At 54.3% G+C, this 11,590-nt stretch overlaps 1 protein-coding gene across 1 annotated transcript; it reads right to left on the bottom strand.

The window, feature by feature from the left end:
* Window positions 1–8,932: 8,932 nt before the first annotated feature.
* Window positions 8,933–11,106, bottom strand: GPR84 (G protein-coupled receptor 84; the record flags this gene model as incomplete). Its single annotated transcript, XM_082666938.1, has 2 exons — window positions 11,035–11,106; window positions 8,933–10,131 (listed from the first exon to the last, which is right to left on the bottom strand). Exon 2 carries the CDS (start codon window positions 10,121–10,123, stop codon window positions 8,933–8,935), a length of 1,191 nt encoding a protein of 396 aa, XP_082523064.1. The 5' UTR covers window positions 10,124–10,131; window positions 11,035–11,106.
* Window positions 11,107–11,590: the final 484 nt, after the last annotated feature.

Here is an 11,590-nt window from a genome sequence, read left to right on the forward strand (position 1 = left end):
GTCTATCCTCTCCCCACCCCACTGAGCAGAGGGAGCCCCCTCAACAGAGTGATTTAGTGCTGCAGCCCCTCTTCCTCAGTACCCCTCTCCAGTTCCTCTCCCTCCCCCTGGTGCCCATGCCCCCCTCCTCCCACCCCGGGGTGCTGGCTTGTGTAAGCCCCAGCTCCTGGACTGGAGAATGAATGGGTGGGGCAGAGGTGATTGGCCTCTGTTTCACCCATGGGAGAGTACATCAGCAGGGCTGAGGTCAGTGGCAGCCAGAGCTCATGTCATTCCCACTGGTGGGGCAGGGAGTGGGTAGGCGAGGAGGAGGTGAGTGGAGAGGGAACTGGCTCTCCAGGACTATCTGCAGAGGAGAAGGAGGTCTGTGAGACCTTCCCAGGTAGGTGGGAGAGCTCGAATTGTTCGGCTGCCTGGTGGACATGGCATCTGTGTTCCTCTGGCTGGGTCTCCAGATCTTGTCTCTCGATCTGTGTCTCAGTATGACTCAGTAGATGCCCCTCGGCTCCTACCCTTCAGACTGACCCAAAACACACACTTACAGGGAACCCTTAGTCCTTACCCGTCTCTCTTTAGTGTTTGCCCTTCTGTGTCTTCTCTGTATCGATCTCTCTTCCCTCCCATTTCACCCTCCTCAATTTGTCGAACTTGTCTCGCAGTCACCTGGCCTCCCCCACCTCCATCCATCGCATGTCCTAACACAGTATGATCCCAGACCTCCCATCAAAGCAGAGACTCTGATTCAGAGTCACTCATTTCTCCTTGCCATCCCTCTTTGCAATCTGACTGTCCCCCCGGGCCAGACAGAGGGCTCTGGGGTGGCAATGGGCTAGAGGACGGCTGGGCTGAAGAGCCACAGAGGCTGGACAGGCCGATGGAGAGTTCAAGGAAGTAGGAGAGGTGGGAGGAGCGGGACAGGAAGATGGAAAGAAAAAGTGACTGAGAGACAAAGAGGGCAGGGGCTGAGGGTTAGCAGAAAGCCAGCATAGCAAACTGGAAGAGTGAGTGAAACCCACACAAAGAGAGCAAGGCTGGGAGCAGAGAGAAAGAATGGAGGTGGAGACAGGAAAGTCAAAGCAAGAGAAGGCAGGGAGGGGGGCCGGGCAAGGGGCAGGCTGGCCCTCCTGGGCCCCCTCACGCTGCTGGGCCAGAAATCTTACGTGTATGCGCATGTATGTGTGTCAGTCTGTCCGTCTATGCACGTGCATGCAGGGCACAGGCGTGGAGGGGTGTCTGGTGGGGATAGAGATGATCCCCACAATATTCTCATTCTCCCATTTCTTTCAGCAGCCTCCTTCCTTGAGGCACCCCATACCAACCCCCCCACCCCAGTATTCCTGATGCTCCAGGGGCCACCCCCAAGATATTTCCAGGATTCCAAGGAATCCTGGCTTTTTCACGTGGAATGCAGGCCTGCTGGAATGTGCAGTCAGGATCTGCAGCATCAAGAGGCCCCATCCCCTCACTGCCCACCCCCATGCCTGCTCACCAGCTGCTCTTGTCCGTCTTCTCCTCCCACTCTCCTTGTATCTCTCCCTCCTCCACACTGACCCCTCCCCCAGCCTCTGACCCCCAGCCGCCTGGGGCCTGGGTTGGAGGGAAGACAAAGACAGGATTTATCACCAGGATTGAGAAGCATCCCCGAGACTAGGGCTGAGGGCAATGGCTGACCTCCCTGGATGGGAGGGAGTGCTTGGCCAGATGCTGGGAGGCAGGAAGCCTGGGTTCCAATGGCTCCTGCTCACAACCCTCACCCCCCGCCCCTTCCCACTATAACCTTGCTCTCTCCTTTGTCCCTGAAGACTGAGGAAACAGAGACGATGGCCTCGACGTGGCTTTAGGCCTCTGAAGGAAAACCTGGGCGGAGGGAAGAGATGAGATTAGTGTTTTAGGGTCGTTCTCTTATGGATACTGGGGAGGATTTGGAAACCAGGTAGAATCAGGTGCCAGTTATTTCCAAGACTAGAAAGGAGTTCAGGTTTAGCCCTGCGACAGGCGAAACGAGATGAACTTCCCCTAATCTAGAAGGACTTCTCCAGAACAGGCCCTGATTGCCAATAAAGAGGGAGATAAAGGTGATTATGGGTCCTGAAAGATGGAAGATACCGTCTCACCAGGAAGCGGAGAAAGAAATGGAATCCCCCAAGGGTTACTAGCTCCAGGCCCCGTGAGAAGGCCTTCCTCGGGCTTCCCTGGTGGCGAAGTGGTTAAGAATCCGCCTGCCAACGCGGGAGACCCGGGTTCGAGCCCTGGTCCAGGAAGATCCCACATGCCGCGAAGCAACTAAGCCCGTGTGCCACAACTAGTGAGCCTGCACTCTAGAGCCCACAAGCCACAACTACGGAGCCCAAGTGCCACAAATACTGAAGCCTGCGCGCCTATAGCCCGTGCTCCGCAACAAGAGAAGCCACGACAATGAGAAGCCTGCGCACAGCGACGAAAAGTAGCCCCCGCTCATCACAACTAGAGAAAGCCTGCACACAGCAACGAAGACCTAACAGAGCCATAAATAAATAAATACATTTATTTATTTTTTAAAAAAAGGGCTTCCCTGGTGGCGCAGTTGTTGGGAGTCCGCCTGCCGATGCAGGAGACGCGGGTTCGTGCCCCGGTCCGGGAAGATCCCACATCCCGCAGAGCGGCTGGGCCCGTGAGCCATGGCCGCTGAGCATGCGCATCCGGAGCCTGTGCTCCGCAACGGGAGAGGCCACAACAGTGAGAGGCCCGCATACCGCAAAAAACAAAAAACAAAACAAAAAAACCCTTCAGATTGGATTTAAAAAAAAAAAAGTAGGTCTTCCTCCCTGAGACCTCCAACTGCCTCCTGAGAAGATGAGGAGCAGCTGGACCCTGCCTTTACAGTAAATAGATTATTGGCCCGAAATTGTCTCTACTCAGCAGGCAGGGTGTGTGCTCAAGGAGAGGGAACGGTATGATCCAGGAGTTTCCGAGAAACCAGACCATATATCTTTCAGTGGACAGCTCCTGCAGCTTCCCGAGCCACCCCTGGAGGCCCACTAGCCCCTCCAGAATCTCAGTGTGTCAGGGGCCTCCGCAAACCCAACTCTGAAGCTGCACCACTTCCAGCTCCTGGCACCCAACATCCTGCTTGCCGCCTTCACCCTACTGTCCCAGGAGAAGGCTGCTCAAGTTATCTCCAAGTGAAAAGAGGATGGAGGGAAGAGAAACCGAGGCACGTGGGAGCTTCCCGTCTATCAGCCTCTCACCACAATCCCACCAACACATTCCCACCCAGGGGCTGATGAGGGAGACCTTCTCGTGGTTTCTTTTTAGGCTCTTCTGCAAGCTGAAACCATTCCCTCAATTCTTGATGGAAAGCCAAAAATTGGAAATTTCAGTGGGAAGCATTCACGGGTTGGGAGGAGAGACTGGGAGAGGACAAAAGAACTGGAGGTGGGGTGGGGATTTGCACAGGGTGAGGAAAAAAACAGGAAAAGGGAGAAGTGAGCATCTCGTTTTTCCTCGCTCCCTCTTCCCCCAATTGAGAAGGCAGATTTACAGCACTGGTTTGGGGAGGGGGGTGAGCATGAGGAAGACAGATCTGCAGTTCTGCCCTCTGCGTGTCTGGGTACTTAGCTTTAACTCCCCCATTAGCATCAATCCCCATCTTGCTGCCCATCCGTCTTCTGACATCAGCTCCTTCCTCTCTCTCTAGCCCAGGCTCTCTGACCCTAAGTGGCTCTTAAAGGGCCAGTCTAGACCTTTCTCTCCCTCCCTTCTCCCACTCCAGGCAGCACAGTCCGGCGTGTGTGCTGTGGCCATCGTTGCTGAGGCCACAGTGGATGGGAGGCACAGTGTGCGTGTGGACGGAGGGGGCAGCTCTTCCCCACCTCCCTCTGTTCTCTTTAGGTCCCCCTATATCATGGACCCCCTCTTTGTTCACTACCTCCCCAAGCCAGAGCAAGCCCTCTGGTTGGGCTGGGAGTCACAGACACGGCTCCTGGAGCTGAGGGCTGGAGAAGTCATGTGGACTCACAGGACAGATCCTCTCTCCCTCCCTCATTTCCTGGAGGCCCAGGGGTATCGTGAACTACTGGCTGTTTTTAATTCCCAGCCAGCAGTGGGGGTGGACAGGTTGGGGGCTTAGACTCCTAGGAGATGCCCTGAGCCCTGCATTCCCAGCCTCCTTTCCCAGGGACCCAGGCTGTGGTCCGTGGGGCGGTGGAGGATTTCAAATCTTCCTCTCCCAGTGAGCAAGGTGACAAGCCAGAGAAACCTGCCTCTGAATTTCCTGGCTCCTCTCCCTTATTCCTCAGCAACTGAGTTTAGGGGGGCAGAGGGGAAACTGGCTTCTCCCCATTTCTCTCCGTCTTCTGCAGAAATGCTGTAACTGCACTCAAGGAGGGGTGATAAGAATGCCAGGATGATTGGAAAGTTCCTCCCCCATCTGCCTTCAATCCTTTCTGCTGCAAAGCTCTGCAGTCCTCTGAGGGGCTCTCCTGGATAGTCAAAGGCCCTTTCTGATATCTGAGAGCCGTTCGCCACCTCCCTCAGTGCTCCTTTCTCTGGCTCAGAATGAGAGGGAAGTGGTGGGTGGGGGCCTTGGGAAAGCGTCCGTGCTAAAAATAGGAGCCCAGCGCTGCAGCCCCTCCATGGCCCCTTATTTATATCACCTTCCAAACCTCACTCTCAAAGCAGCATAAATATTCCTAATTCCTGAAGGCCAGCCCTGAACTCATAAATTTAAGCAGGAGGAGTGAGGTGTAGGAAGGGGAGCCTACTGCAGCCTTGAGGAAGTAGAACATCTCCTGGGGGTGGTGTCTGACTTGTCCCCCGGGCAGACGCCTATGGGTCTTCACTGAGAGGAGGAGTTGTGGCTCTCAATCGTTCCTCTAGGGATTAGCCTTTTCTCACGCCCCCAAATAAAAACCAAACTTAGTTCTGTCTTCTCCATTAGTTTCTATCCTTCTCCCTCTCTCTTTTCTTGCTATTACCTTCTAGTTCTTTCCTGCGCCCCTCTCCCCTCTCTGCTGCGCTTTTCTCTACGTGTTTGCTCCTCCAAGTCTCCCCCTTTTCAGAACCGTTGTCTGAAGAGGAAATTTCCATCTCGTTCGGTCTGGTTAGTGAGGTTTGAAAAGAAAAGTCTCTCTCCGTGCCCGGAGCTCCCCGCTTCTGCCCATTTGCCCCCCTCATACACGCCCTTTCTTTTCAGTCTCTCCCGTCTTCTCCTCAGAGCCCCCCACCCTTTCTCTCCCTCAGTCTTCCTTTTCTCCTCAGCCTTCCTATTCCTTGGTCACCCCCTTCGCCCCCTCAGTTTCCCCTTCGCTCTTCAGCTCAGGATTCTCTCTCCCTCTCCAATCTCCTCTTCTCTCCCTACTCTACCCCATCCTACCCCTCAGATTCCTCAGCTCCTGTTTACCCCTTCAGACCTCCTCGTCTGCTTCAGTTCCTACCACCACCACGCCCCATTTTCCCCTCCCAATGGATGAAAGAGGAGGAGAGGTCTTGAGGAACAGGTAGAGGGAGTGCGGTTCCTTGAGGGAGGGAGAGCAAGCAGGGGATAGGAAGACGGAAGCGGTGCAGAGGGGAGGGGCAACCTCATTCCCCAGCGGCGCCCCCCCTCTCCTCCGCCACCGAGCCATAAATCAGGGCCAAGGCGTTTTGGCCAATGACAGAGTGACTCGTAAATCGGCCTGTCAAGCTCAGCCAATGAGAGGCAGCGTTAAATCAAGTCCTGTCAGCGCTTGGCCAATGAAAGGCCCTGGGCTGACCATAAATCTGCCTGTAAGAGACAGCGAAAGAGAGAGAGTGTGCGGACGAGCGGCAGCGGGGTGAGGGACCGGGGAGGGGGCGCGGGGAGAGCGGGCGGGGGGCAGGCGGGAGAGAACAAGCTCGGGAGAAAAAAGGCGATAACGGAGGTACAAACGATGAAGACAACCTACAGGAGAGACGGACAGATGGAGAGAGACAAAGAGAAGCCTCGAGAGATAGCGTCAGAAAGTCCGCGATAGAGCCCGAGACTGACAGAGATAAAGAGAAAAGAGAGACAGACACTGACACCCTCAGGAGGGCCCCCGTGACCCACTTCCCCAAGACAAATGCATACACTTCCCCGAGACACGCGTGAGCTCCGCACCACGAGGGACACGCGCGCAGTGCACACCCGCAAGAGAGAAAAAGCCTGAGAGATCATCTTCCTCTTCTTTAACCTCACTCAGCGCCTATCGAGATTAGGGGTGGGGTATGGGTGTGTGGGCTGTGGAGGGTGAGAGAGGAGGGCGTATCTTTCTCGCTAGGATCTGTCCTCTCTGGTCTCAGACTCCAGGGTTTCCTTCCGTGTTCCCTGAGCCATTTTTTCCCAGCGACTGATGATTGGGAAGTCCCTCCTGAGGTCTAACCTCAATCCCTATTGCTGCTCCTTTCTACTTGCCAAAGCTTTTGAATCGCCTTCAAGGAATATGAAAAGTGAAGCTTTTTACGACCCTTCAGAGAACTCTCAACTTTCAGAATCTTAGGTCTGAGCAGGAAGGATTTTTAGGGATCATCTGGTCACTTGATTCGAGTTATAAAAAGGCTGCTGTGGGCTTCCCTGGTGGCGCAGTGGTTGAGAGTCCGCCTGCCGATGCAGGGGACACGGGTTCGTGCCCCGGTCCGTGAAGATCCCACATGCCGCGGAGCGGCTGGGCCCGTGAGCCCCGGCCGCTGAGCCTGCGCGTCCGGAGCCTGTGCTCCGCGGCGGGAGAGGCCACAGCAGTGAGAGGCCCGCGTACCGCAAAAAAAAAAGGCTGCTGTCCTATAGTGGTTAGACATGTGGGCTGGTACTAAAGTCAGACTTTCGGCCCTCAAATCATGATCATATCACTTACTAGCTCTTGGACTTCAGACAAATTGCTTACCCTATTTGTGCTTCATTTTTTTCATTTGTAAGCAAGAGATTATAATAGATACTTTTTGGTAAATTTTGTAAGGATTACACAGAATAATATATTTATAGGATTTAGGACAGCACAAGGCACATGATAAGGGTGCACCCCACCCCCATCTTTGTACAGATTCTAAAACCTGAGGTCCAGAATGATCCAGGGTCCTGCTCAGGCTCACAGAACTAATTATCAGAGAGCCTTGTTTGGAGCCCTGGTCCCTACACTCCCAGGCTGATGTTCTTTATCGGTCTGCTGTTCACCCCACCTGTCTGGACCCCTGCCTTAGCCATCTGAATTTGACTCAGTATAGGCTGCTGGGATTTTTGCGGGAGGAGGACACTCCGAAGCACACGCTCCTCATTAGGAGGCAGGATTCCTGGGCCCTGGAAGTGTGTTGAATGTGAGGGTATCAATCTGTCCACCCTGACTATGGTTCTTTCTGCCCTTGTCTTAATCTCTCTGGACTTTGTTCGCTCAAACCATGGACTTGGGGGCAGGGAAGGGACGGCACGCAGCCACAGCAGTGTCACCATCAACATGACTCTCACATTCTATCCCCAGTGCCCACCCTGCTCCCCCCAGCCCAACCAGGTAGACAATAAATATCTCATGAAAAATAAGTGTCTAATTCTTCACTTTTCTTCCTAAGCTTTGGGGAAAAGGGAGGGGTGCGGATTCCTGGGTCTCCACCCCTGCTGGCCATGAGGGTGGTGTATCTCTGGATTCCCAGTCTTGCTGACACCTTCGGTCCTCAACAGGGAAGCCAGAAAGGAAACACAGAGAACCAGCGTCACCTGGTGGCCACAGGTGCTTTAAATTCGTGCGTGTGCATTCGCGAGCACATGGGTGACAGGATGTCAGTTACACTGGAGGAAGGGAATGATATGCTCTCCGCTCAGCTTGGCTCCTGAGCCTTCTTTTTTTTAAAAAAAAATTTATTTATTATTTATTTTTGGCTGCATTGGGTCTTCGTTGCTGCACGCAGCTTTCTCTAGTTGCAGTGAGCGAGGGCTATTCTTTGTTGCGGTGAACGGGCTTCTTATTGAGGTGGCTTCTCTTGCTGTGGAGCATGAGCTCTAGGCGTACGAACTTCAGTAGTTGTGGCACACGGGCTCAGTAGTTGTGGCTCACGGGCTCTAGAGCGCAGGCTCAGTAGTTGTGGCGCATGGGCTTAGTTGCTCCGCAGCACGTGGGATCTTCCCGGACCAGGGCTCGAACCCATGTCCTCTGCACTGGAAGGTGGATTCTTAACCACTGCACCACCAGGGAGGCCCCCTGAGCCCTCTTAACTAGAGTCTCTGTTCGGCTTTCGTAATCCAGGATGACAAGAGCAAGTCTGGGGGAAGGGAGGGGCCAGGACCCAGGTGAATTAGCTCCAACAAGTGTGACCTTGCTAGGGCGGCTAGCACACCCTTCTGCCATCGCCTCAGCTAAGCTCAACTCCATTTCCACAGAGCGAGGAGTTCTTCCCCGTGACCATTCTCTTTGGATAGGGCAAGGGCCAGGAGGCTGGACTCACTGGAGGGCCTATCAAAGCTGGATTTCAAAACATTTTTGAGCTGAAAAAACCTGTTTGCAGTGATGGGGGAGCCTGGCAGCAGTAGTTGGAGGTGGGGGCCATTTCTGGGAAGTTAAGCAAAAGGCAGGCCAATCCTCTTAAACCAACTCACATGTTTTATACCTGAAAACCCTTCAGCTGAAGGCTGTGTCCCAGGTCTTCTGCATCCTGCCCCTCCCTTCTCTGACCTAGGTCCCCCCAAACGCTTAACTATTAAGTTCCAGCTGCAAACCAACCCTGGCCTGTTTCCTTCTTCCCCAAAGATCACACCCGAATGTGAAAAGGACAGGTTTTGTTTATTAATAATTAATAATGCACCTTGAGCAGCCCAGGGCTGAAATGTTGAGCGAGGGGTGGAGAGGCCTGGTTTGGGGCTTGGGGAGAGGTTGTCTGTGCAAATTCCCAAAGGTCTTTCATCTCCTCTCATACCAGCTGACCACCTTAGTTCTGGAGGAGACATCTCCAGATTCTGGTGACTGGGGACATAGTTCTAATGGAACCTACGAAAATTCTGGGGCCCTCGTTTTAGGAGGGAGCCATAGGCTTGGCGGAACTGGCGGTTCATGGCTGCATAGAGCACAGGGTTGATACAACCGTTGAGCCAGGTGAGGTTGGCAGCAAGCATGTGGACAACCCGGGGAGCCCGGACCTTGGCATCCAGGATGTTGAGCAACAGGAAAGGGATGTAGCTCAGGGAGAAGCAGAGGAACACAGCAAAGCACATCCGAGTCACCTTCCCAAACTCTGATGGAGAGTCCTGAGCTCTCTGGGCTCTTTTAGTTGTCCTGGCTTTGGCAGGCTCTCCTGGAGGACTTTTCTCTGCCATTTGCTTAGCTGCCTTGCTGTTGCTCTTGTCCCCCACTGCTGATGAGTCCCCTTCCAGGGTCTGGGTGGTGGCAGCACTGACTGGCTCAGATGAAATCCCCTCGCTGTGCCCTCCTGATGCCAGCCCACTGTCCAGCTCCCGGAAACGACCAGGCGTGGCCTCACCTGTCCCAGCCACGTTGTTGGAGTGGATGCTCGCCTGGCGCAGCTTGTACTGATCCAGCGCCTGTGCTGCTCGCTTCACCTGGCGGTGGATGAGGCAATAGAAGACGCCGACACTGCTGAGCCCAACCACAAAGTAGATGCCCATGAGGATGGTGGTATAGGGCCGGCCTCGAATGCGATCAAAGCTGCAGGTGCAGACTACGGGCACCAAGACATAGATTGGCCAGAGGGGAGCAAAGCTGGCCACACCCACCACCCAGGTGCTCACCAGGGCGAGCACGATGCCCTTGGCACTGAAAACATGGGGAAAGAGCTTCGGGTGGGCAATGAGGAGGTAGCGTCCCAGGGCGATGAGGCAGAGGGTGAGGATGGAGACAGAGTTGGACGCAAAAAGGAGGAGCCCAAAGACCCTGCAGAAGGTGGCACCAGTGCGCCAGTGCAGGTGGAGGTAGGTGTCCACAGAGAAGGGCTGGAGAAGGGTGCAGTAGAGCAGATCGGCCACTGTGAGGTTGGCGATGAGCAGGTTGAAGCGGGTACGGAGACTGGGCTGGATGGCCAAGGCCAGCAGAGTGAGCACGTTGCCCACAGTGCCTGTCACGGCCACCACCACGCCCCAGCTAACTGCCACATAACGATAGCCCAGCACCGACTCATGGTAGCAGGAGAAGTTGGCATCAGAGGTGTTCCACATGATGGAGGCTGAAAGGGGTGGGGTGGGGGGAAGAGGGAGTCAGAACCTGATCTTGAACTTAGATCGTTCTCTTTTTTTAACGAAATTTTATTTATTTATTTATTTGGCTGCTCTGGGTCTTAGCTGCAGCACGCAGGAAACTTTGTTGTGGCGTGTGGGATCTTTAGTTGCGGCCTGCGAAATCTTAGTCTCAGCATGTGGGATCTAGTTCCCTGACCAGGGATTGAACCCGGGCCCGCTGCATTGGGAGCGTGGAGTCTTAGCCACTGGACCACCAGGGAAGTCCCTAGATCCCTTGAATAACTCTGGGCTCCTGAACATCTGAACCACTCCAGGATCTCACCAGCCTCCTGAGCCATTCACAGGTCTCTTCATCCCAAGATCCCCAACCCCTTCCTTTCACATTTTCAAAGATTTTCCCAAAGTTTTATCTAACTTTAATTTCTGTCCACTCCGAGCTCCCAACCTTTTCAATATCCATCCAGATACTCTCAGTAACCCCAGCACCCTCCGACCTTTCTAACTCTTCCCCTGTCCCTTAAGACCACCCAGGAGTCCCCTCTCCTCTGTATTCAGGAGAATAGTACCCTCTGTCTGTAGTCCCAGGCCTCAGGGTTTTTTTTTTTTTTTTTTGCAGTACGCGGGCCTCTCACCATTGCGGCCTCTCTCGCCGCGGAGCACAGGATCCGGACGCGCAGCCCCAGCGGCCACGGCTCATGGGCCCAGCCGCTCCGCGGCATGCGGGATCCCTCCGGACCGGGGCACGAACCCGTGTCCCCCGCATCAGCAGGTGGACTCCCAACCACTGCGCCACCGGGGAAGCCCCCAGGCCTCAGTTTTTTCCTGTTTTTACCACCTGGGAGATGAGGAGACAGAGAACGTAAAAGTACACCCACCACCAAAGTACTCACCTGAGTCTCCCAGCCTTCAAATCGCTCTCCGGTGGAAGATGTCCAACTCATTCAAAGAGCAGTCCTTTCTGGTGGGCAGTCAGGCTTCAGACAGGAGGTGCTCTGCTCTCCTGTCTCCTATTATACTAGACGGAGAGAACAAGTAACTCCCCAGTTACACAACCTCAGCCACTTCCTTCCTTGCTTCCTTCCTTGCCTCTCTGGTCCTACTCACTTTGCCTTAGCTAGTGAAATCTGGGCTTTTCTGTTGAAATTTCCCTGTTACTCACCCCAAAGCCTTATCACTCCTTCAGTTCTCCTTCCTGAAACCCAAGCTCTGTTTCCTTCCTCTCTTTGCACGGCAGGACACCTATAAGATCATTGCTGAGAATTGCTGGGACAGGGAGACAGAGCATCAGAGTATCTGGGCCACTTCTCAAGGGGTCAAAGGACAAGACCAAGTTCTAGGAGCAACTCTAGGCACCCCAGAAGTCTTGAGTTTGTTTTGGGAGAACACTGCCTTCCCTCTCTCCAGAACTTGGAGATAGTTCACATCTGAAAAAGGATTCAGACGAAG

Source organism: Grampus griseus (genome assembly GCF_964374135.1).
Source record: "Grampus griseus genome assembly, chromosome: 11".
Lineage (NCBI taxonomy): Eukaryota > Metazoa > Chordata > Mammalia > Artiodactyla > Delphinidae > Grampus > Grampus griseus.